At 42.9% G+C, this 23,769-nt stretch overlaps 1 protein-coding gene across 5 annotated transcripts in view; it reads left to right on the top strand.

The window, feature by feature from the left end:
• TRPC4 (transient receptor potential cation channel subfamily C member 4) overlaps window positions 1–23,769 on the top strand; it is a 270,872-nt gene that overhangs the window by 150,373 nt on the left and 96,730 nt on the right. For all 5 annotated transcript variants that reach the window (XM_061639275.1, XM_061639293.1, XM_061639284.1 and 2 more), the window contains exon 4: window positions 17,662–17,998. In XM_061639275.1, the coding sequence (XP_061495259.1) occupies window positions 17,662–17,998 (337 nt within the window). The remainder of the gene's footprint in view (window positions 1–17,661; window positions 17,999–23,769) is intronic.

The raw sequence follows: 23,769 nt of genomic DNA, 5'->3' as shown, positions 1-23,769 counted from the left end.
TGCTCTTTTTAGTATTTCATTGTATAAAATTAAAAGAGATGAAAACAGACTGTCAGTCCCATGCCCCCTCCCTCACCTTATGACATGTGCCCACATCATTGCTTCCTTGTTCCCTTTCAGATGTTTTAATTTAGTTTGTCAGTCATTTGCTTCTCTATTTTGATGCTACTCTGCACATTGACAGGAAGCATCTGCAAAGAAAAATGAAGGGATAATTAAGCAAAAAGACAAACATGAAGAGATGAACAAGAGACTGGGTATTTATTCAGACGTGCATCTGCTGAGGAAATGTGATATAGGTTGCCACTTGATGCAATAGGACAGAGCATTTTCCCTAAGCAATACTCCCTCCTATAGTAACAAATACCGTCTGAGGATCTAGATAAGGGGTTTCCAACCCATCACCTGTGAGTGCCATGGTATCCGCAAAGGCTTTCAGTCGTGTCCCCAGCAGATAGCCCAGAATCTAAACTTTGATTTTTTTTTAAAAAAAGTAAGTCTCTAGCCCTCCTAGAAAGAATGCTATGCAGAAAAATGTGACCTTGTTTTTTACGCGGGACAGGGGAATAGTGATCTAGGTGTGGCAGGTCTTTCCATAGCTCCGTTGTCATGGACCAATCACTACCTGGTCAGTTTTCGACTAACTGCGGCTCATACCCACTGCGGGGAGAAGGGACCCATTAGAATGGTCCGCCCCAGGAGATTAATGGATCCGGCTGGTTTCCTGTCAGCTCTTGGGGAATTTCCTGTCTCCCGAGTAAGCGATCCTGTCGATGCTCTGGTCGAGCTTTGGAATAACATGATGACCAGGGCAGTAGACACAATCGCTCCTGAACGCCCCCTCGTGCATACCAGAGCAAAATCAGCTCTATGGTTTTCCAGTGAGCTGATGGTGATGAAACGCACTCGTAGGGGTCTAGAGCGACGATGGCGGAAATCTCGGAGCGAAACTGACCGACTTCTTGTTAAAGCATTCTCTAAAACATACTTGGCTACTAGACGAGCTACGCAAAAGGCTTTTTTTACGACTTCCATATCTTTAGCCAGTAATCAGCCAGCAGAATTATTTCGAGTGGTTAAAAGTCTGCTCAACCCTGACTATTCTCAGAATAATGTGGAACACCCCCCAACTCGATGTCAGGAGTTTGCTTCTTATTTTGCGAATAAGGTCGCTCAGATCCGCTCCGACTTGGACGCCAATATCGATGTAGTCTCTAAGGATGTACCTTCGGCCTCTGCTTGTCATATTATGATGGATTCCTTTCAACCTGTTCAACCTGGAGATATAGATAAACTTCTTGGAGGGATGAGACCTACCTCCTGCCCTCTTGATCCTTGTCCCTCTTGGCTTATAAAACAGGCCAGGGGGGGGCTGGTCATGTGGGTTTGTGGGGTGGTTAATGCTTCTCTCCAACAAGGGTTCCTTCCGGCATGCCTGAAAGAGGCGATTGTAAGACCATTGCTGAAAAAACCTACCTTAGACCCATTGTGTTTAGGTAATTATCGACCAGTCTCCAACCTGCCTTTTCTAAGTAAAATCATGGAGCGGGTGGTGACTACCCAACTTCAACGTTTCCTAGATGAAACGGATTATCTCGATCCTCTCCAATCTGGCTTCAGACCTGGCCACGGGACCGAAACGGCTTTGGTTGCCTTGGTAGAGGACCTCCGCAGGGAACTCGACAGGGGGAGTGTGTCCCTGTTGGTTCTTCTGGATCTCTCAGTGGCTTTTGACACTATCGATCACGGTATCCTTCTGGACCGGCTTTCCAGGATGGGGCTAGGGGGGACTGTGTTGAGCTGGCTTCGTTCCTTCTTGGAGGGCCGGATGCAGAAGGTAATACTCGGAGACTCCCGCTCAGCCCCTTGGCCTTTAACCTGTGGGGTTCCTCAGGGTTCTGTTCTGTCTCATTTAATATCTATATGCAGCCGCTGGGTGAGATCATTCGGAGGTTTGGAGTCCGATATCATCAATATGCAGATGACACCCAGCTTTATTTCTCCTTCCCTCCTGACGCCAAAGATGCCGTCTGACCCCTGAACCAGTGCCTGTCCTCAGTGATGGATTGGATGAAGGTCAATAGGTTGAAATTAAATCCAGACAAGACAGAAGTGCTTTTCGTCAATCGTGGGACAAACCTGGAAATAGGGAATCTACCTGTGTTGGACGGGGTTACACTCCCCCTGAAGACTCAGGTTCGCAGTTTGGGTGTGCTTCTGGACTCGGCTTTGAATCTGGATGCTCAAGTTTCGGCCGTGTCCAGGAGCGCCTTTGCCCAATTAAGACTGGTTCGCCAACTGCACCCATTTCTAGAGACGTCTGATCTGACGAAGGTTACACATGCCTTAGTTACATCCCGGTTGGACTACTGCAACTCTATGTGGGGCTGCCCTTGAAGACAGTTCGGAAGCTTAAATTGGTTCAACGTGCAGCAGCGAGAATGCTGACGGGGGCTGGTCCTCGAACCCACACAACCCCCTTGTTACAACAGCTCCACTGGCTGCCAGTTAGCTTCCGATCTCAATTCAAGGTGCTGGTCTTAACCTTTAAAGCCCTATACGGTTTGGGCCCTGTTTATTTGTCCGATCGGATGTCATTTTATGAACCCTCCCGCCCCCTGAGATCTTCTGATGAGTCCCTTCTTGTGCTTCCCTCAGTTTCACAAGTCCATCTTTCAGGAACTAGAGATAGAGCATTCTCTGTCATCGCCCCTACACTTTGGAACTCATTACCAGTTGAGGTGCGATTGACTTCTTCGCTTTTGGCATTCCGTCGCCAGGTTAAGACATTCCTATTCCGGGTGGCGTTCAATTTAAATAAGGAATAAGAATAGGAAAATTTTCAAGGAGAAATGGTGTTTAACTTAAATGAGGAATGGTAATGTTCTAATTTTAATAGATTATGATAACATGTATATGTTATTATGTAGTTTTAGTATATTTATTTTTTGTAAGTGATTATAGTTTATTATGTATATTGTATTTATGTTTTTATATTGAAATTGTTTGCCGCTTTGAGTTTCTTGAAAGATAAAGCGGGTTAGAAATGTTTTAAATAAATAAATAAATAAATAAATAGGTACACTTCTAAATACTACTACACAATAAGTACGTGTGAGTGATCATCTCCTTTTGAAAACTTTGCAAAGAGACTTAGGCATGTTTCCTGTTTTGCATGAGTTAAAGACCGGGGACTCATAACAATTCATTGTATAATTAACTTGCAGTACAATGGTATACATATCTACTCAGAAGTAAGTCTCATTGAGTACAGAATGGCAGCCTAGGCTTTGGTTTAAGATTGGCATTGGAGAAAAACAGAGTTCTTGTGTCTTTGGCAGGCAGAAATTCAACAGGTCAAGCCTTTTCTAGTATGGAAATGCAATTATTGGAAATGCTTCACCATGACTATACTCTAATTTTGTGTTATGCTGCCACCCCCATGGCAGCCATTTTTTTACGTAAGCCTCCAGCACTCTCAAAATTTGAAATGTTCCCTCTGGTCCAAAAAGGTTGGCAGATGGGATGTGGGTGGGAATGCAGAAGCCCCAATCCACATACAGCGCACCAGCTCCAGGAAACCTGTTGGCAGCCTTGCTATGGTCAGTGCTCCTAATTGGTTCAACAACACTTACAACTTGCACACGGTCCTGGGTGCCATTTAAGTTCAGGATCATCTAGCTGGTTCTGAGGCTGAATTATTTAGAGTATCTAGAAATAGTACTTCTTTGCCATGACTGGAACCAGTCTATACAACAGTAGACATCACCCATTTCAACATTTCAACTCTTGGATGCTTCCTTGATTTCATTCTTTATCTCAAGATCTCCCTGAGCATTTTGATCAGGGGGACACTAGCACATCCCCATTACTAAATTGCTCTTGGGGCCTGGTATAACCACCCACAGCAATTTTCTGGAGTTTGCCCCTTTGGGGATTTCTAGCTGGTGGACTCAAAATGTCCTCTTTGATGTATAGTGATACGAGGATATTTTGGAGTATACATAGGATTTTAGAGAGAATTTTCATTTTTATGATACTTATTCTCCAGAACAAGGATCCTCTTACATTCCTCCATTTCTCTAAATGTCTTCTGCAAGCTTATGCAATTATTCTTGTAAGTTCCTGCTCATATTCCATCCAAATATTTCCTTTTTGGATACTATCTTATATTTTTTAACCAGATTCCTTTGTCATTATTATCTACCTTTTGGTGCAATGGTAGTATCCCAGTTTTTGTAGTTTTATATTCAGATAGTCTTGCATATTTAAGCAACACTTTTTCGAATTCTGTCCCAGAGTCACTAACATTGCCATGTCATTAGCATCTAAGCTTTTAATGCTGTTTAGTTTAATTATTGAATGTGGTTTTCTGGTTTATATTGTATTTTATTGTGTCAGTGTACGTCGCCTAGAGTGACCGTTAATTCGGCCAGATAGGCGACTCATAAATATTTTATTATTATTATTTATTATACCAGGGGTTCCCAACTGTGGTGAGTGGACCCCAGTGGTCCATGAGCTTCATTTCGGCGGTCCATGGCATGGCTGGTTGAGGATGGAAGACAGCACATCCATCACACTGAATATTCATATTGATTTTTAATTATATTTTATTGCTTCCTTTATTTCATGTATTGTATTTTATCATATTACAGTTTGAATCCTATGGAATTACATTTGTGAAAACAGGCAGAAAAATCATTAAATGATCTGCCAAGACCCTCAGCAATTTTCAATTGTCCCTGAGAAAGAAGTTTGGAAACCATGGTCTTATACAAATGCCTTTGATCTTATAATGCACTCTAATCCTTTCACCTAATGATTCTAGTGACAAAATGTACCTAACAAGGGAATCCTTGCCTCCTGCCTCTCTCTCTGGGTAAAATGTTTTATTTAGTTGTTTGTTTATGTCCTGCCCTTCCTCCCAGAGCCCAGGGCGGTGACCTTGTCCATTAATCATTCACATAGAGGAAAGTATCTTTTATAGTGACCCATTTGCAGAAGACCTTTCTAAAAAGCATATTATGCACTCATTTAGGAAAGGCCATGCTAGAAAGGTCATCTTGGCATCAAAATGGTCTGAGACATTTATTTATTTATATTCATTTATTCAATTTATATCCTACCCTTAAATCCCATAAATAAATAAATCTAGAAAGACACATAAGGTTTAGAGGTTTTTTTAAAAATAAAATGCATAATTTTATATAATCCTCATATTGTTGTTATATGCCTTCAAGTCGATTACAATTTATGGCGATCCTATGAATCAGCGACCTCCAGTAGCATGTTATAAACCACCCTGTTCAGATCTTGTATGTTCAGGTCTGTGGCTTCCTCTATGGAATCAGTCCATCTCTTGTTTGGCTTTCCTCTTTTTCTACTTCCTTCTGTTTTTCCCAGCATTATTGTCTTTTCTAGTGAATCATGTCTTCTCATTGTGTGTCCAAAGTATGATAACCTCAGTTTCATCATTTTAGCTTCTAGTGATAGTTCTGGATTAATTTGTTCTAACACCCAGTTTATTTGTCTTTTTCACAGTCCATGGGATGCGCAAAGCTCTCCTCCAACACCACATTTCTAATGAGTTAAGAACATAAGAACATAAGAAGAGCCTGCTGGATCAGGCCAGTGGCCCATCTAGTCCAGCATCCTGTTCTCACAGTGGCCAACCAGGTGCCTTGGGGAAGCCCGCAAGCAGGACCCGAGCGCAAGAACACTCTCCCCTCCTGAGGCTTCCGGCAACTGGTTTTCAGAAGCATGCTGCCTCTGACTAGGGTGGCAGAGCACAGCCATCATGGCTAGTAGCCATTGATAGCCCTGTCCTCCATGAATTTGTCTAATCTTCTTTTAAAGCCATCCAAGCTGGTGGCCATTACTGCATCTTGTGGGAGCAAATTCCATAGTTTAACTATGCGCTGAGTAAAGAAGTACTTCCTTTTGTCTGTCCTGAATCTTCCAACATTCAGCTTCTTTGAATGTCCATGAGTTCTAGTATTATGAGAGAGGGAGAAGAACTTTTCTCTATCCACTTTCTCAATGCCATGCATAATTTTATACACTTCTATCATGTCTCCTCTGACCCGCCTTTTCTCTAAACTAAAAAGCCCCAAATGCTGCAACCTTTCCTCGTAAGGGAGTCGCTCCATCCCCTTGATCATTCTGGTTGCCCTCTTCTGAACCTTTTCCAACTCTATAATATCCTTTTTGAGATGAGGCGACCAGGACTGTACACAGTATTCCAAATGCGGCCGCACCATAGATTTATACAACGGCATTATGATATCGGCTGTTTTATTTTCAATACCTTTCCTAATTATCGCTAGCATGGAATTTGCCTTTTTCACAGCTGCCGCACACTGGGTCGACATTTTCATCGTGCTGTCCACTACAACCCCGAGGTCTCTCTCCTGGTCGGTCACCGCCAGTTCAGACCCCATGAGCGTATATGTGAAATGAAGATTTTTTGCTCCAATATGCATAATTTTACACTTGTTTATATTGAATTGCATTTGCCATTTTTCCGCCCATTCACTCAGTTTGGAGAGGTCTTTTTGGAGCTCTTCGCAATCCCTTTTTGTTTTAACAACCCTGAACAATTTAGTGTCGTCAGCAAACTTGGCCACTTCACTGCTCACTCCTAATTCTAGGTCATTAATGAACAGGTTGAAAAGTACAGGTCCCAATACTGATCCTTGAGGGACTCCACTTTCTACAGCCCTCCATTGGGAGAACTGTCCGTTGATTCCTACTCTCTGCTTTCTGCTTCTTAACCAATTTCTTATCCACAAGAGGACCTCTCCTCTTATTCCATGACTGCTAAGCTTCCTCAGAAGCCTTTGGTGAGGTACCTTGTCAAACGCTTTTTGAAAGTCTAAGTACACTATGTCCACTGGATCACCTCTATCTATATGCTTGTGGACACTCTCAAAGAATTCTAATAGGTTACTGAGACAGGACTTTCCCTTGCAGAAGCCATGCTGGCTCTGCTTCAGCAAGGCTTGTTCTTCTATGTGCTTAGTTAATCTAGCTTTAATAATACTTTCTACCAGTTTTCCAGGGACAGAAGTTAAGCTAACTGGCCTGTAATTTCCAGGATCCCCTCTAGATCCCTTTTTGAAGATTGGCGTTACATTTGCCACTTTCCAGTCCTCAGGCATGGAGGAGGACCCAAGGGACAAGTTACATATTTTAGTTAGCAGATCAGCAATTTCACCTTTGAGTTCTTTGAGAACTCTCGGGTGGATGCCATCCGGGCCCGGTGATTTGTCAGTTTTTATATTGTCCGTTAAGCTTAGAACTTCCTCTCTCGTTACCACTATTTGTCTCAGTTCCTCAGAATCCCTTCCTGCAAATGTTAGTTCAGGTTCAGGGATCTGCCCTATATCTTCCACTGTGGAGACAGATGCAAAGAATTCATTTAGCTTCTCTGCAATCTTCTTATCGTTCTTTAGTACACCTTTGACTCCCTTATCATCCAAGGGTCCAATTGTCTCCCTAGATGGTCTCCTGCTTTGAATGTATTTATAGAATTTTTTGTTGTTGGTTTTTATGTTCTTAGCAATGTGCTCCTCAAATTCTTTTTTAGCATCCCTTATTGTCTTCTTGCATTTCTTTTGCCAGAGTTTGTGTTCTTTTTTATTTTCTTCATTCGGACAAGACTTCCATTTTTTGAAGGAAGACTTTTTGCCTCTAAGAGCTTCCTTGACTTTGCTCGTTAACCATGCTGGCATCTTCTTGGCCCTGGCGGTACCTTTTCTGATCTGCGGTATGCACTCCAGTTGAGCTTCTAATATAGTGTTTTTAAACAACTTCCAAGCATTTTCGAGTGATGTGACCCTCTGGACTTTGTTTTTCAGCTTTCTTTTTACCAATCCCCTCATTTTTGTGAAGTTTCCTCTTTTGAAGTCAAATGTGACTGTGTTGGATTTTCTTGGCAATTGGCCAGTTACATGTATGTTTAATTTAATAGCACTGTGGTCACTGCTCCCAATCAGTTCAACAACACTTACATCTTGCACCAGGTCCCGGTCCCCACTGAGGATTAAGTCCAGGGTTGCCGTCCCTCTGGTCGGTTGCATGACCAACTGGTCTAGGGCATAGTCATTTAGAATATCTAGAAACTTTGCTTCTTTGTCATGACTGGAACACATATGCAGCCAGTCTATGTCCGGGTAGTTGAAGTCACCCATTACTACCACATTTCCTAGTTTGGATGCTTCCTCAATTTCATATCTCATCTCAAGGTCTCCCTGAGCATGTTGATCAGGGGGACGATAGATCGTTCCCAGTATTAAGTCCCTCCTGGGGCATGGTATCACCACCCACAACGATTCTGTGGAGGAGTCTGCCTCTTTTGGGGTTTCGAGCTTGCTGGATTCAATGCCTTCTTTCACGTATAGAGCGACTCCGCCACCAATACGTCCTTCCCTGTCCTTCCGATATAGTTTATATCCAGGGATAACCGAATCCCACTGGTTTTCTCCATTCCACCAGGTCTCCGTTATGCTCACTATATCAATGCTCTCCTCTAAGACCAAGCACTCCAGTTCTCCCATCTTGGTTCGCAGGCTCCTAGCATTAGCGTACAGGCACTTGTAAGCAGTGTCTCTCTTCAAGTGTCTTTGGCACTTGTGGTTAGGCCTGTGGTAATTTTGCTCTTCTGAATTTATATCCTGTGCCCCTGCTCTCACAATGCCTACTTCTAGGCCTACCCTTTTAAAATTTCATCATTTCTTTGGTTTTTATCCCAGGGGGGAGGTTTATTCTGAACCGGACCGTTCTCAGCTCCTGTCGGGTTTCCCCCCTCAATCAGTTTAAAAGCTGCTCTGCCACCTTTTTAATTTTAAGTGCCAGCAGTCTGGTTCCATTCTGGTTCAAGTGGAGCCCGTCCCTTTTGTACAGGCCCGGCTTGTCCCAAAATGTTCCCCAGTGCCTAACAAATCCAAACCCTTCCACCCGACACCATCGTCTCATCCACGCATTGAGACTGCGAAGCTGGGCCTGTCTGGCTGGTCCTGCGCGTGGAACCGGTAGCATTTCAGAGAAAGCCACCTTGGAGGTCCTGGCTTTCAGCATCCTACCTAGCAACCTAAATTTTGCTTCCAGGACCTCACGGCTGCATTTCCCCATGTCGTTGGTGCCAACGTGCACCACGACCACTGACTCCTTCCCAGCACTGTCTACCAAACTATCTAAACGACGGGCGATATCCGCAACCTTCGCACCAGGCAGGCAAAACACCTTGCGGTCTACACGCCCATCACACACCCCACTGTCTATGTTCCTAATGATCGAATCACCCACTACAAGGATCCCTCCACCCCCTGGAGATATATCCTCGGCACGAGAGGATAGCTGCTCATCCCCCAAGGAATGGGTCCCTTCTAAGGGATCGTTTCCCTCTTCCTCAGCTGGATGCTCTCCTTCCCCGAGACCATCGTTGTCCATGATAGCAGGAGAGCTATTATCGTTGGAGTGGGACACAGCTATAACGTCCCTGAAGGCCTCCTCCACACACCTCTCTGCCTCTCTCAGCTTTTCCAGGTCCGCCACCTTGGCCTCAAGGAAATGAAGTCATTCCCGGAGAGCCAGGAGCTCACTGCACCGAGAGCACACCCACGACTTCTGTCCAACAGGCAGATAGTCGTACATGCTGCAGGCGGTGCAAAACACTGGAAAGCCCCCACACCCCTGCTGGCTTCTTACCTGCATAGTTTTGTTTAAGGTTTATTACGTCAATGGGTTGGAGACTGCGGTTTAGTTGAGGTCAGGGAACAGACAGGCAGAGTGGGGGGCCCTGGCCTCCTCGCCCTGCTGCCGAACTCGCTCTGCTGCTTAACTCGCCTTGACACTTTGTCAGCTGGGGCTCCCTCTAGCTCGCGGAGCTGATTTTCTTATCTACTTCTTTCACTGTCCAACTTTCACATCCATACATAGAGATCAGGAATACCATGGTCTGAATGATCCTGACTTTAGTGTTCAGTGATACATCTTTACATTTGAGGACCTTTTCTAGTTCTCTCACAGCTGCCCTCCCCAGTCCTAGCCTTCTTCTGATTTCTTGACTATTGTCTCCATTTTGGTTAATGACTGTGCTAAGGTATTGATAATCCTTGACAAGTTCAATGCCCTCATTGTTAACTTTAAAGTTACATAAATCATCTGTACATAAATCCTTCTCATATTTGTTACTAAATACTTCCCTTTCACAAATATGCTATATATGAATATTCTTAGAAATTATTTTATTTTATGAATATTCTTAGGAATTATTTTATTTAATCTGTTAAAGTTGTCAGTAGTTTATAATCAAAATTTAATAATATTATGGATCTATATTGTTGTTGTTATTTATTAAATTTTTATCCATTTCAGTCGGGTTTCAGGCCTGGTTTTGGCATGGAAACAGCCTTGGTCACCCTGTATGATTACCTCTGTTGGGAGAGACAGGGGGAGTGTGACTCTGTTGATTCTCCTTGATCTCTCAGTGGCTTTCAATACCATCGGCCATGGTATCCTTCTGGGAAGACTAGCTGAGTTGGGAGTGGGAGGGACTGCATGGCGGTGGTTCCGCTCCTACTTGGTGGGTTGGCTCCAGAAGGTGGCGCTTGGGGAACATTGCTCGGCACCCTGGACTCTCCAGTATGGGGTTCCAAAGGGGTCAGTTCTGTCCCCCATGCTGTTCAACATCTACATGAAACCGTTGGGTGCAGTCATCCGGAGCTTTGGAGTGCGTTGCCATCAGTATGCTGATGACACACAGCTCTATTTCTCCTTTTCATCTCCTTCAGGTGAGGCTGTCAATGTGCTGAACCAGTGCCTGGCTGCGACAATGGACTGGATGAGGGCTAATAAACTGAGGCTCAATCCAGACAAGACTGAGAAGCTGCTAGTGGGTGGTTCTTCTGACCGGATGGTGGATGTCCAACCTGTCCTGGATGGGGTTGCACTCCCCCTGAAGGAGCAGGTTCGTAGCTTGGGGGTTCTCCTAGAACCATCTCTGTCACTTGAGGCTCAGGTAGCCTTGGTGGCACGGAGTGCCTTCTACCAACTTCGGTTGGTGGCCCAGCTATGCCCCTATCTGGACAGGAATAACCTGGCTTCAGTTGTCCATGCTCTGGTAACCTCCGAGCTAGATTACTGCAATGCGCTCTACGTGAGGCTGCCTTTGAAGACAGTTCGGAAGCTGCAGCTTGTGCAAAATGCAGCAGCCAGATTGGTAACATGGACCAGACGGTTCGAACACATAAAATCAATTCTGGCCCGCTTGCATTGGCTGCCTGTATGTTTCCGAGCTCGATTCAAGGTGCTGGTTTTAACCTATAAAGCCTTACACAGCTTGGGACCACAATACCTGATGGACCTCCTCTCCCAACATGAACCCACCCATTCACTACGGTCAACATCTAAGGTCCTCCTCCGGGTGCCTGCTGCGAGGGAAGCTGGGAGACTGGCAACAAGGGAGAGGGCCTTCTCAGTGGTGGCCCACAAATTATGGAATGATCTTCTTCACGAGGTGCGCCTGGTGCCAACACTGTTATCTTTTTGGCACCAGGTCAAGACTTTCCTCTTCTCCCAGGTATTTTAGCATGTGTTTTTAAATTGTTTTTTAAAAAAAATTAATTGTGTTTTTAAATTGTTTTTTGTTTTAAAATTTGTATATTTGTTTTTATTGTTTTTAATTGCTGTAAACTGCCCAGAGAGTAGGGAAGCTCACAAGCAGGACCTGAGTGCTGTTTTTAGGAGACCCGGGTTCTTTTTTAAAAAAAGTAAAGAAACTGTGCACAAGTCATGTTAATGTCCAGTTGTACCTGTAGCTTGGCCTTCACTGTCACTCATTCTTTTTCTGTCCTTGGTCCACAGTTGTGGCATTAAATTAAGAACTCTCTCACAGTAAGCATTAGATATAGGAACAGGCTTCTCAAGGTTAAACATTCCCAGTGCTCTCTCCTCATAGGGCTTTGCTTCCAGTCCTGTGGTCATCCTCGTTACCCTCCTCTGAACCTGTTTTGCACTTCTCTTAATGTTGCAACACAGTTCATGACTTAAAAAGCATCAAAATAGAGATGTATAGGGACAGGTAGATTGCAGCTGCCAATCAACAACTGGGAGCCTTAAAGTCTACTCCTGATAGAGCCAAAGTCTGTGTTCCCTTTGCCAATGCAAACTTCCCCTAATATATACATTTTTGTAGATATTGGTTGGTTGGTAAACTGCAGTGCAAAATTTGGCTAAGTGTGAATTTTGAAAGATGGCTATGTTTCAGTTCTCATCTTGTTCTGGAAAGTGCAAATTTGAAAAATTCAGCTTTAAATGTGAACTGTATCAAATTTCTCCCCTATCCCTACCTATGGAAACATATTTGAACTCCCAAAGGAGTTAGCTTTATTGGAAAAGTTGGCTGGGTTCTGAGTCAACTTTAGTAGGTCTGAAGCTATGTATTTTAACATTCTACTGAAGTTTCAAAAAGAAATATCTGATAAAATGTTTCCTAAGTGTCCCCATAAGTTTCCCTATTTAGGTATTCAAGTAACTAGAAACTTAAATTTCAAGGCAAATTTTGGTCCAATTTGGCAAACCGTAACAAAGGACATTCTTCAGTGGAAAAAGTCAAAAATTTCCCTTATGGATAGATTGGTGGCATTCTAGACAAAAACTCTTCCTAAACAACTATATTTACTATTCTTACCCATAAACAACAGGTACAAAAATGGCATACACAAAAGAGTAAATGGGTTTGTATTTGATTCAAGAATGACCCAAACTTAGAAGTCTCTTGTATGTAAGCCAACAAGCAAAGGGGGGTGGGGCCTAACCTAGTTCTCCAGTGGGGGTGGGGTAATCAAATGATTACATGGCTGAGGATGAGGACAGATAATAGGCAAAACTGGAGCTGGGGCTCTGCTTTTCGTTCACTCATTTTAAAACATAAATGTCAACCATTGCAGTGCTTAGACAACAGATTAATAAAATCTTTGTTTAAAGTTTGATCCAAGAGAACTGTGCTGTTAGTCTCAGAGATATCCCCAATGATCCCAGTGGTATATCATCCCATTTTTTTCAATAGACATGAAATAGTGGGGTAGTGCCTGATGAGATCATACAGGACAGTTTGAGAGTTACACCATCTCCTTGGCTTACTTGGGTTCAGATCCAAACCTTTTTGATGAAACCAAATATGCATCAAGAAACTTGTCCAGATTTAAAATATACACTAAGACCTTCTCTGGATTTAAAATGATTATGGGTTGTATTCAACTAAGTCCTACTCAGAATAGACCCATTGAAATTAATAGATCTAAGTTAGTCATGTCTGTTAACTTCAGTGGGTTTACTCTGAGTAGGACTAGCATTGAATACTCAATATGTCAAACACAAATGGGGTTGTTTCAAATGTTTACAAATTCATATTAAATATAGAGCTTGGAACCGGGGGGGGGGGAGAGAATGCCTCACCAGTGTGGGGATGTGACTTAGGCATTGAAAAATATGAAACATTTTGGACTTTGGTCTAGTCTGTCTGTACATGAAGATCACTCATACGTGACACCTCATATCTTGCAAAATGTCTTTGATTCATCCTAGATTCTCCCCACTTTGTTTGAGAGGATGAAATCTTACTAGTTCAAATTTGTGCTGGGTATGAGGCAATGTATACAGTTTCTGGTAACAGGTATTTACAGAAATTGGACTGATTACAAACCAATTAACCTTACTTACTTACTTACTTATTTATTTATTTATTAAATGTATATCCTACCCTTCTTCCCAGTAGGAGCCCAGGGCAGCAAACGAAAACAGTAAAACACTTTAAAACATCATAAAAACAGACATTAAAATATTTTAAAACAAAACAGCTTTAAAAACATTTTTAAAAAGCTTTAAAAACATCTAATTCCAACACAGATGCAGACTGGGATAAGGTCTCTACCTAAAAGGCTTGTTGAAAGAGGAAGGTCTTTAGCAGGCGCCGAAAAGATAACAGAGATAGTGCCAGTCTAATGTTTAAGAAGAGAGAGCGAATTCTAAAGGGTAGGTGCCACTACACTAAAGGTCCATTTCCTATGTTTGTTTACTTACTTATTTGTTTGTTTGTTACATTTATACCCTGCCTTTCTTTCACCCAAGGTGGGATACATGTGGTTCTCAGGTGGTCTCCCATCCAGGCACTGACCAGACCCAGACCTGCTTAGCTTCAGCAAGGTGGTGGCCTCATATGCCTTCAGACCATAGCCTGGGACCAATTATCTGTGTTGTGCAGAACAGACCTCCTGATAAAATGGTATCTGCAGGAGGCCCTTGCCTGAAAACAGTAGTGATTGACTGGATATATAAGGGATAAGACTATGTTTCAGGTATCCTGGTCCCAAGCTGTATAGGGCTTTGTAGACCAAAAACAAAACCTTAAACCAGAACTTTGAACCTAGTAGCTAATGGGCAGCCAGTGCAATTTTTTCAGCAGTGGGATGACATGTTGGCGATACCCTGCCCCAGTGAGCAGTTGCGCTGCTGCATTTTGCACTAGCTGCAGCTTCCAGACCAGCCTCAAGGGCAGCCTCACATAGAGCACATTACAGTAATCTAACCTGGAGGTTACCAGTGCATGGACAACAGTGGTCAGGCTATCCAGGTCCAGAAATGGCCACATATGTCTTACCAGCCAAAACTGGGGCGCTCCTAACCACTGAGGTCACCTGAGCCTCTAGCGACAAAGACTGATCCAGGAGCACCTCTAGACTACAAACTTGCTCTTTCAAAGGGAGTACAACCTCATCCAAAGCAGGTAACTGACCAGTTATCTGAACTTGGGAACCACCAACCCACAGTGTCTCCATCTTGCTAGGATTCAGATTCAGTTTATTAGCCCTCATCCAGCCCACCACCAAGTCCAGGCAGCGGTCCAGGGCTTGTACGGCCTCTCCTGATTCAGATGTTACAGAGACATAGACCTGGGTATCATCAGCATACTGCTAACACCTTGCCCCAAATCGCCTGATGACCTTTCCCAAGGGCTTCATGTAGATGTTAAACAGCATGGGGGACAAGATGGTACCCTGCGGCACCCCACAGCACAACTGCTATGGGGCGGAAAGACCATCTCCCAATGCTATTCTTGGAAAACAACCCTGGAGGTAGGACAAGAACCACTGTAAAACAGTGCCTCAAAACCCAGCTCACTAAGTTGGCTCAGAAGGACATCATGGTCAATGGTATCAAAAGCCTCTGAGAGATCAAGTAAGAATAACAGGGTTGCACTCCTCCTGTCCTTCTTTCGATAAAGATCATCCATCAAGGCGACCAAGGCTGATTCAGTCCCATAACCAGGCCTGAACCCAGACTGGGATGGGTCAAGATAATCTGTTTCATCCAAGAGTACTTGCAATTGCTGTGCCATAACCCTCTCAATCACCTTCCCTAAAATGGGGGTATTTGTGGCCGGGTAGTAGTTGTCACAAACGGTCCAGGTGGGCTTTTTCAGGAGAAGTTGGATCACTGCCTCTTTCAGGGCAGCTGGAACCACTCCCTCCTGCAACAATGCATTGACCACACCCTTGATCCACTCAGTCAACCTCCCTCGGCAAGCTTTAATAAGCCAAGAAGGGCAAGGGTTGAGAGGACACATGGCTGGCTGCATCGTTGCAAGCACCTTGTCCGGGTCATCAGGCCACATCAACTGAACCCGTTCCCAAGAAGTTGCTGCAGACATTGCACTGGACACCTCACTGGGGATTACACTAGATGTGGATGGGGCATCAAGAATGCTACAGAAGTGAGCAACTTTACTCTCAAAGTACATTGCAAACAACTCACAGTGGGCCTCCGAAGGGTCTAAAACTCAATTTCCTGATGTCAACAGACCCCTGACAATATGGAAGAGCTCCACTGAGCAGCTATTTGAGGACACAATGGTGGCAGAGAAGTGGGTCTTCTTCACCACCCTCACTGCCACACAATAGGCATGGTTATGATGTTTTACTTGTGCCCCATCAGCCTCACAGCACGTCTTTCTCCACTTGCGCTCTAGCCTTCATCCAGCCTGTTTCATTGCCCTTAGCTCACTGGTGTACCAAGGTGCGAACCAGGCTCCACAGTGCTGGAGAGGGCGCTCAGGAGTAACCATATCAAGAGCCCAATGCTCCTCATTGTTCCACAGCGTGACAAGGGCTTCAACAGGGTCACCTGCTCTATCTACTGGGAACTCCCCTAGGACATTCAGGAATCCAGTAGATTCCATTCGTCTCCAGGGGCAGACCATCTTAATCTGTCCACCAATGTTGTCCTCCCCATAACTGGCCCTGCAGAATATTTTTTTGTAACAGGATGGTGATACCATAAATAAACAGCTAGTAAGCCACTTGTAATAAATAGCAAGGACTATTATTGCCAGACATTGGAAGAATGTCAGTGTTATTTCATTGGAATCTTGGTATAACAAGGTCTGGCAAGTAGCACTTGTGGAAAAACTTCACAGTAGCAATGTGTGTCATAAAGATGGGTTATGTTACTAAAATGCAGTGAAACCTGCCCACTCTTGCACTACAAAAGTGTTTTTGATTAAATTCTTTCTCTTTATTTTTGGTCAAACGTTTCACTTGAAAGAGGGATTTGGGTGGATGGGGAGTAAAGGCAATGGGTAAGATTATAATAGAAGCAAATGCACACAGAGCCAAGATGTTTTGTGTGAGTTTCACAGACAAAAAAGTGAGTTTTATCTTTCATTAGAAGGAAGCAATACTTGGTTCTACTTGGCTGACCTTGAAAATGAAAACTGGTAAACCAATCTCTGTTTTAATCTAGGCCATGTTTCTGTAGCTGGGGGGTAGGGCTAAGCTGGCATGGTCCCATCCACTCCATGTGTGGTATTAAGTCAGTTCCATTCACATTAAGTACTAATTACTTGTTAGTAATTGTAAACCGCCCAGAGAGCTTTGGCTATGGGATGGTATACAAATGTATTAAATAATAATAATAATAATAATAATAATAATAATAAACCATATGCCTGCCCTATGCCGCTTCTTAATCAGTGGCTACTATTGCATCCTGCAGAGGAAATATGTGCAGTAAATATCTATTCCATTTAGAGTTTTTGTACCTGTGCCTTTACTAGCAGCTAGACATACAAAAATGATACAGATGAAACATTTTCTGGAATGAAGTAATGGGAAAAGCTCCACGTGACTCATTTCTGTGCATTGGTGCAGCAGCAGGGTCAATAAAACAGTGGCAACCCAAAAGTCATTGGAATATATTTGTTCTAAATAGATCTGTGTGTGCAGGTTTGGGCTAAACCCAAATTAGCATGAATTGAGCCACTTTGGGTCAAGATCCAAGGCTCCAAAGATGGAAGCACACAGCAGGTTCAGAATGTTGTTGGTGTGCTGTGCTCCAAGACAAATTGCTTAGCAACTAGTAATTTTAAATAACACCCTTTATTTCTTTATTTTTTCTTTGAAATTGGAAGCTGATCTAGTGACAGTCTAGTAGTGTCGTCTGCAAAAATTGCACTCAAGAGAAAATTCCTCCAGGTGGGTTTCTATGACCACTGAGATAAGAAGTAACTGCTGAAATTCTTTCTTCATGATAGAATATATAGTGCAAAGTAATAATATGCTAAGTGGAAAAGGTTTGACTGTTCCTTTTCTTTTGCTTTAGTTTGTTGCCCAGCCAAACTGCCAACAGCTCCTCGCCTCTCGCTGGTATGATGAGTTCCCAGGCTGGAGGAGGCGCCACTGGGCCGTGAAGATGCTGACTTGCGTCATTATTGGATTTCTTTTCCCAGTCTTCTCTGTCTGCTACCTGATAGCTCCCAAGAGCCCACTGGGACTGTTCATCAGGAAGCCATTCATCAAATTTATCTGCCATACTGCATCCTATTTGACTTTCTTGTTCCTTCTGCTGCTCGCCTCTCAACACATTGACAGGTCAGATCTGAACATGCAGGGGCCTCCGCCAACCTTCGTTGAATGGATGATATTACCGTGGGTCCTGGGTAAATGTATTAGTATAGCAAATACAGTTGAACTGAACTTCTCTTGAATAATTGTCTAGCATCACTCTAAGAGAAATATGAAGCAGGGCATTGGAACCGTTTAGAATTTTTACTCCAAATTAGTTCACTAGTCCACCCATAATGCATCTAGGCCAGCCTTTCCCAACCAGGGTGCCTCCAGATGTTGTTGGACCACAACTCCCATCAGCCTCAGCCAGCATTGCCAATTGTAAGGAAAGATGGGAATTGTGGTCCAACTACATCTGGAGGCACACTGGTTGGGAAAGGCTGATCTAGGCCAACAGCAGATAATTTAAAGTTTTTTTAAATTAATGAAGAATTGTTTTCTTCCTTACCCAATACTGGTAAATAATATGTTATAGCAACTGTCCAAAATACGCTGAATATCAGCATGTGATTGTTGCTAATCACAAATATATTTTGTGACTATCCAAAAATGCAAGACATACCTGTGAGTGTTGATCTAAATGAGATTCTCAGCATTCACATGTGTATATCCAAAAAGTAGGAGCATATTTGTTGTCACTTACATTAGTGAATGCTGATATTCACAAAATTAATCTGCAATTGACAACTATTCACACACGACTGTCACAATTTGCCTAATGGGCTGGGTTCATTTTGCCCAGTTTCAAATAGGGATGTATGAACATGTCTCAATCTGTTACAATATTCATTTACACTTTTATCTGGTATGTTCCATTCTTCTGGTTTCTTTTGCACAAGTCTGTGTTATGTTTCATTGTGCACTAGTGCAGAAATATGCCTATTTAATGTAGTTTTATGTCACATACAAAAGACATGCATATCTAAGCCATCAATCAATTGATTACCTTCCCAGTGTGCTTACTTCCAAAATGAACGAATTTTCAGAGGGCTACTCCTCCTAGCCTTTTGCAGCAAAATCAACAAAAAGTCTTGTGGCCCCTTAAAGACAAAGTCAATGTAGTGGTTAATGGCCGATTATAAAACCATCTATGGCTCAAAACCTAACAATGTCTGCTCGTCCCATTGAATTTAGTGGGGCTTACTCCCAGGTAAACAGAGTTAGGATTGCAGCCACTGTTGCTGCCTTGATCTCACACTTCAGTAGAAACTTCATCCTGTCTCATTTCCTTCACTTAGGCATCAGGGAGGGCCAGTTTAGTTATAAGTCAAGAACATTTCAGCAGAAAAGGAATTTTACTTTAATGTTACTTTTAAAATGAGGATGTGCTAGACTTTAACTGAGGAGCAGACGTAAATTTGACTGAAAACAAAAGAGATAACTTCTTACCATGTGAAAAAACAATAATGAGCAATGTATTACATTGGTATTAAAAATTCACAATAGGAAGCAGATTAAGGCTGAAACCCTAACCCCATTTACTTGGAAGTAAGCCTCACTGATTCAGTGGGATTTACTTCTGAGTAAAAATGGTTAGGATTGCAACTTTAGTGCATATAGGTTGCCTTTGGCAAGAAACACTTCAGAAATGCAAAATGAAAAGAGACACCTGTACAAATCAATGCATATGTAAATAATATATATTGCAAAGCAGTTTACATATCCATTTATGTATAATGTGTGAATGTTAAAAAGTTTGTTGTAGAAAGCTAAGGATAATAGCCTTCTCAGCAATCAGGGTCAAATAGGCAGACTGAAGGAAATCCACTTAGTCCATTTTCAACGGATTCCTGGTTGCAGAGTTCATCCCCAAGATTCCTGGTTTCAGAGTTCCCCAAAACTGGGCACAAAGTCAGAGAGCCCAAAATAGAGGCAGCCATTTCAGACAGGATGGAGGCTGAAGTGATTTGTCCAGTTTTAGGTGGTGGCTTTTATTTTCTTCTAAAAAGCCACCTCTTATAAGGGCAACAGCAGGGGCAGACTTCCTTTCTCCCTCCTGCCCCCTCCTGTTTTAAAAATTAAAACGATTGTGACTGACATCACGCTGGGAGTGGAGAAATATGATGAGAGAGTTCTTGCTCTAGATGTCATAGTTTTGATTTTAAACATGGCAGAGGATGATGATGATGATATTTCCATTTATAGATCTCTCACTATCTGAAAGATCTCAAAGCAGTTTACAATAGAATACAAGGTACAATAAAAACCATATCAAATTAATTTACAAAGAAAAATACATGAACAATATATATGCACATAAACATAATATAAAAGTCAGAGTATTACAAGCAGTATAATATAAATAACAACTAATGTAGCACAATACAACCATTCACCATCTATTCCATGCAATCACTACCATCATTCACTACCTCAAACATATCAACCAGCCACTCATACATTATGCAGATTATGCAGACACAAGGCTACATAAAGAACACAATGTTCAGATAACCAAGAGATTCACATAACTATTTAGGATACTGGAAAAATCTATAGCCTGATCCTATGCAGATGCTTAAGCATGCCCATGGAGATCTCTTTTTTTGTTAGTGTTCTTAGGGATAATAATGTTTCATGAGGAGCTGAAGTGGATTCTTCTTTCAAAAATTAATTAGAAGCATTATGGATGCAGTATTGTAGCATTCCTCAGCCCTGATGTCCTCCAGATGTCTTGGATCACAACTCCTACCAGCCCCAGCCAGGATGGCCATGTTGGCTGGGGCTGATGGGAGCCACAGTATCAAACATCTGGAAGGATATGACAAAAGAAATTGGGGGGGGGGGGAAGAGAGAACAAAAATGTCCACCCTCCCAGTAGGAAAAACACATGGCAGAGGATGTGACAAAAAATTAAAATGTGTGTGCGTGGGAACAAAAATGTCCGCCCTCTCAATGAGGAACCCACACACGATCAATCATTATGCTTTGTTGCTAGCATTAAATTGCATAACAAAGGTCTGACCTTCTTCCAGCATTTTAATATATGTTCTTCAATCATTATAGAAAGCAATCTGAATTAGAATCTGCACCGATAACCCACATCCTTCCACTGAAGAGGCAATAGGTTTACATGACCTCTGCCTTGAGGGGAAATCAGTTAAGAGCTTTATACCTGACTGATCTGTGGTCAACATGATTTTTTTGAGACATTGTATTTTGGAGCTATTTCTTCAGACTGTTACCACATATGATCCAGTTCTACCTATTTTCTGGTAGCTTTCCGTGACACATCACTGTCTCTATTTCTTCCTTAGTGGGTTGCATCTTATCTCTAGTGCACATACATGTATTATTTATTAAATTTCTATCCTGCCCTTCCTCCCTGAAGGAGCCCAGGATGGCCAACAAGGGACAAAAGACTAAAAACATCTGAGAAACAAAACATCTTAAAAACATCTTTTAAAACAGATGCATACTGTGATAAGGTCCCTACTTTATAAGGCTTGTTGAAAGAGGTCTACAGTAGGTGCTGAAAAGATAACAGAGACAGCACCTTTCTAATATGGAAGGGGAGGGGATTCCAAAGGGTAAATGCATAACACTAAAGGCCAGTTTCCTATGTTGTGTGGAATGGACCTCCTGATAAGATGCTGTCTGCAGAAGGCCCTCATCTGCAGAGTACAGTGACTGACTGGTAAAATGATATTTCAGTCCCAAGCTGTATAATGCTTTGTACACCAAAACCAGCACCTTGAACTTAGCCCAGTAGCTAATGGGGCAGCCAGTGCAATTCTTTCAGCAGTGGGGTAACATGTTGGCAATATCCTGCCCCAGTAAGCAGTTACGCCACCACATTTTTCACCAGCTACAGCTTCCAAACTTACCTTAAGGGCAGCCCCACATAGAGCACATTGCAGTAATCCAGACTGAAGGTTACCAGTGCATGGATAACAGTGGTAAATGCACACACAAGAAGCATTCCCCAAAGTTGATGGCTGGGGAGGTAGAATGCAGCTCAGGCTACACCAACCTCTGCTGACAGACAGGGCATCCTCATCAACAGCACTCATATCTCATACACTACCACAGGTAGCCAGTGGAGACCCCCAAAACAGGGCATTTCAAGGCAAGGCACTGTAGGCTTTGGATCCGTGGGATTCAAAGTCCTACCAATCCACTAAGGGGTCTGATCCTTGGCCCTCTCAGCTCCATCACCCCTACAACTGGCACTGCAAAAATGGTTATAAAATTATGCTCCCACCTTTCATCCTTCCCATTTCATCTGGTTGTGAGGTTTATTTTGACTTGTTTAAAACAAATTATAGAACAAACGTTTTCATAGCTTTTAAGAGTACAGCAGAACAATTATGTAATGTTAATGATTACAGCAGATAAAGTACAGCTTTAAGCAGTGGGTAAGAGGCAGTGAACCACCGGTATGGGAAGAGTATAGGGTGGTTTCTAAAGAACTTAACTGGGCAGAGTGGGCACCCCACTCACTAGTAAGAAATGTTTTGGCTATGCATCCACTCATTATAAATGGGACAATAATTATTCAGAAATTGTTAATGCACCCCTTGTGGATAATCTCGGTATTGATGTGGTTTCTGGGACTGTTGTGTCCAATTAAGATAATGCAATACTTAAAACACCAAGGGAAAAGAAGGCAGAAGCCACTCGTACGAGAAATTTTGAGGCAGCCAGTATAGCATAGAGACCCTTATTTAGGGTTACTGGAGTAAATCTAATGTGGATGAAAGAAATTGTGCAGGACGCAGAGTTAGATGTTATTAAGTCCTTCACATTGTTAGCCAAACTAACCAGAGGCTAGAAACTGATGCATCAATGGACACACTCCTTCATTTCCAGAAACATGGTAGCTAATGTGGTAGCAGGGCACTCTGGTTGTCTCACTGGATAGTAAATTTAGCTTCCAGAGCAAACTTGGCCTCAGCACACTTCAATGGAGCTATTCTGTTCAAGGATGGGGCTTTGAAGGAAATCCTAGTAGAAACTAAGAATAAAAAGGACCCAAAAAAGTTGAGAAAAGAGTACATAAAACCCAACTTATTTCTTTTACCTCCAACGGGATACTTTTCATTTCAGAGCTTTCAGATTTTCCACACCAGTGTGGAATAGAACAAGGTTCACTAGACCAGCAAGTTTCAATGTCCACCATTTAGGTTCATCTCAACCCAGAGAGACCAAAAGTCAGTTCTGACAGGCAACAACAGACAGGGGGCCAGCTCCAGTAGTTTGTAAAGGCATTGAAACAGACAACATTAAACACATAGGTTTTAAACACACTGACGGAAGGACTCAGTTCCCACACACACTTCATGACAGATTTTATTTGATCCAGGTCCAAAAATAAAGTAGCCATTCTGCAACAAATCATACATCATGGACTCCAGATTAGCACAGTGCAGTTAGTACCCTGACAAGGGCAAAAGCTCAAAAAGGGTAGGGACTGGAGGGTGGTCTTAAATAGAATCATAGATCATAGAATCATAGAGTTGGAAGGGGCCTTGTAGGCCATTGAGTCCAACCCCCTGCTCACAGCAGGAAAACCACAGCTAGAGCATCTCCCGCAGATAGCTGTCCAGCCTCTGCTTGAAGACATCCAGCGCAGGGGATCCCACCACCTCCCTAGGCAGTCGGTTCCATTGCCGAACTGCCCTTACTGTCAAGAAGTTCCTTCTAATGTCCAATCTGAATCTACGCTCCTGCAACTTAAAACCATTAGACCTAGTCCTACCCTCTGGGGCAGCAGAGAACAAATCTGTACCCTCCTCTATGTGACAGCCCTTCAGGTACTTAAAGAGTGCAATCATGTCACCCCTCAGCCTTCTCTTCACCAGACTGAACATGCCAAGTGCCTTCAACCTTTCCTCATAAGACTTGTTCTCCATACCGGCTA

Source organism: Rhineura floridana, chromosome 1 (genome assembly GCF_030035675.1).
Source record: "Rhineura floridana isolate rRhiFlo1 chromosome 1, rRhiFlo1.hap2, whole genome shotgun sequence".
Classification (NCBI taxonomy): Eukaryota; Metazoa; Chordata; class Lepidosauria; order Squamata; family Rhineuridae; genus Rhineura; species Rhineura floridana.
The sequence above is the reverse complement of the archived record's forward strand: the minus strand, read 5'-3'. Positions and strand labels throughout refer to the sequence as shown.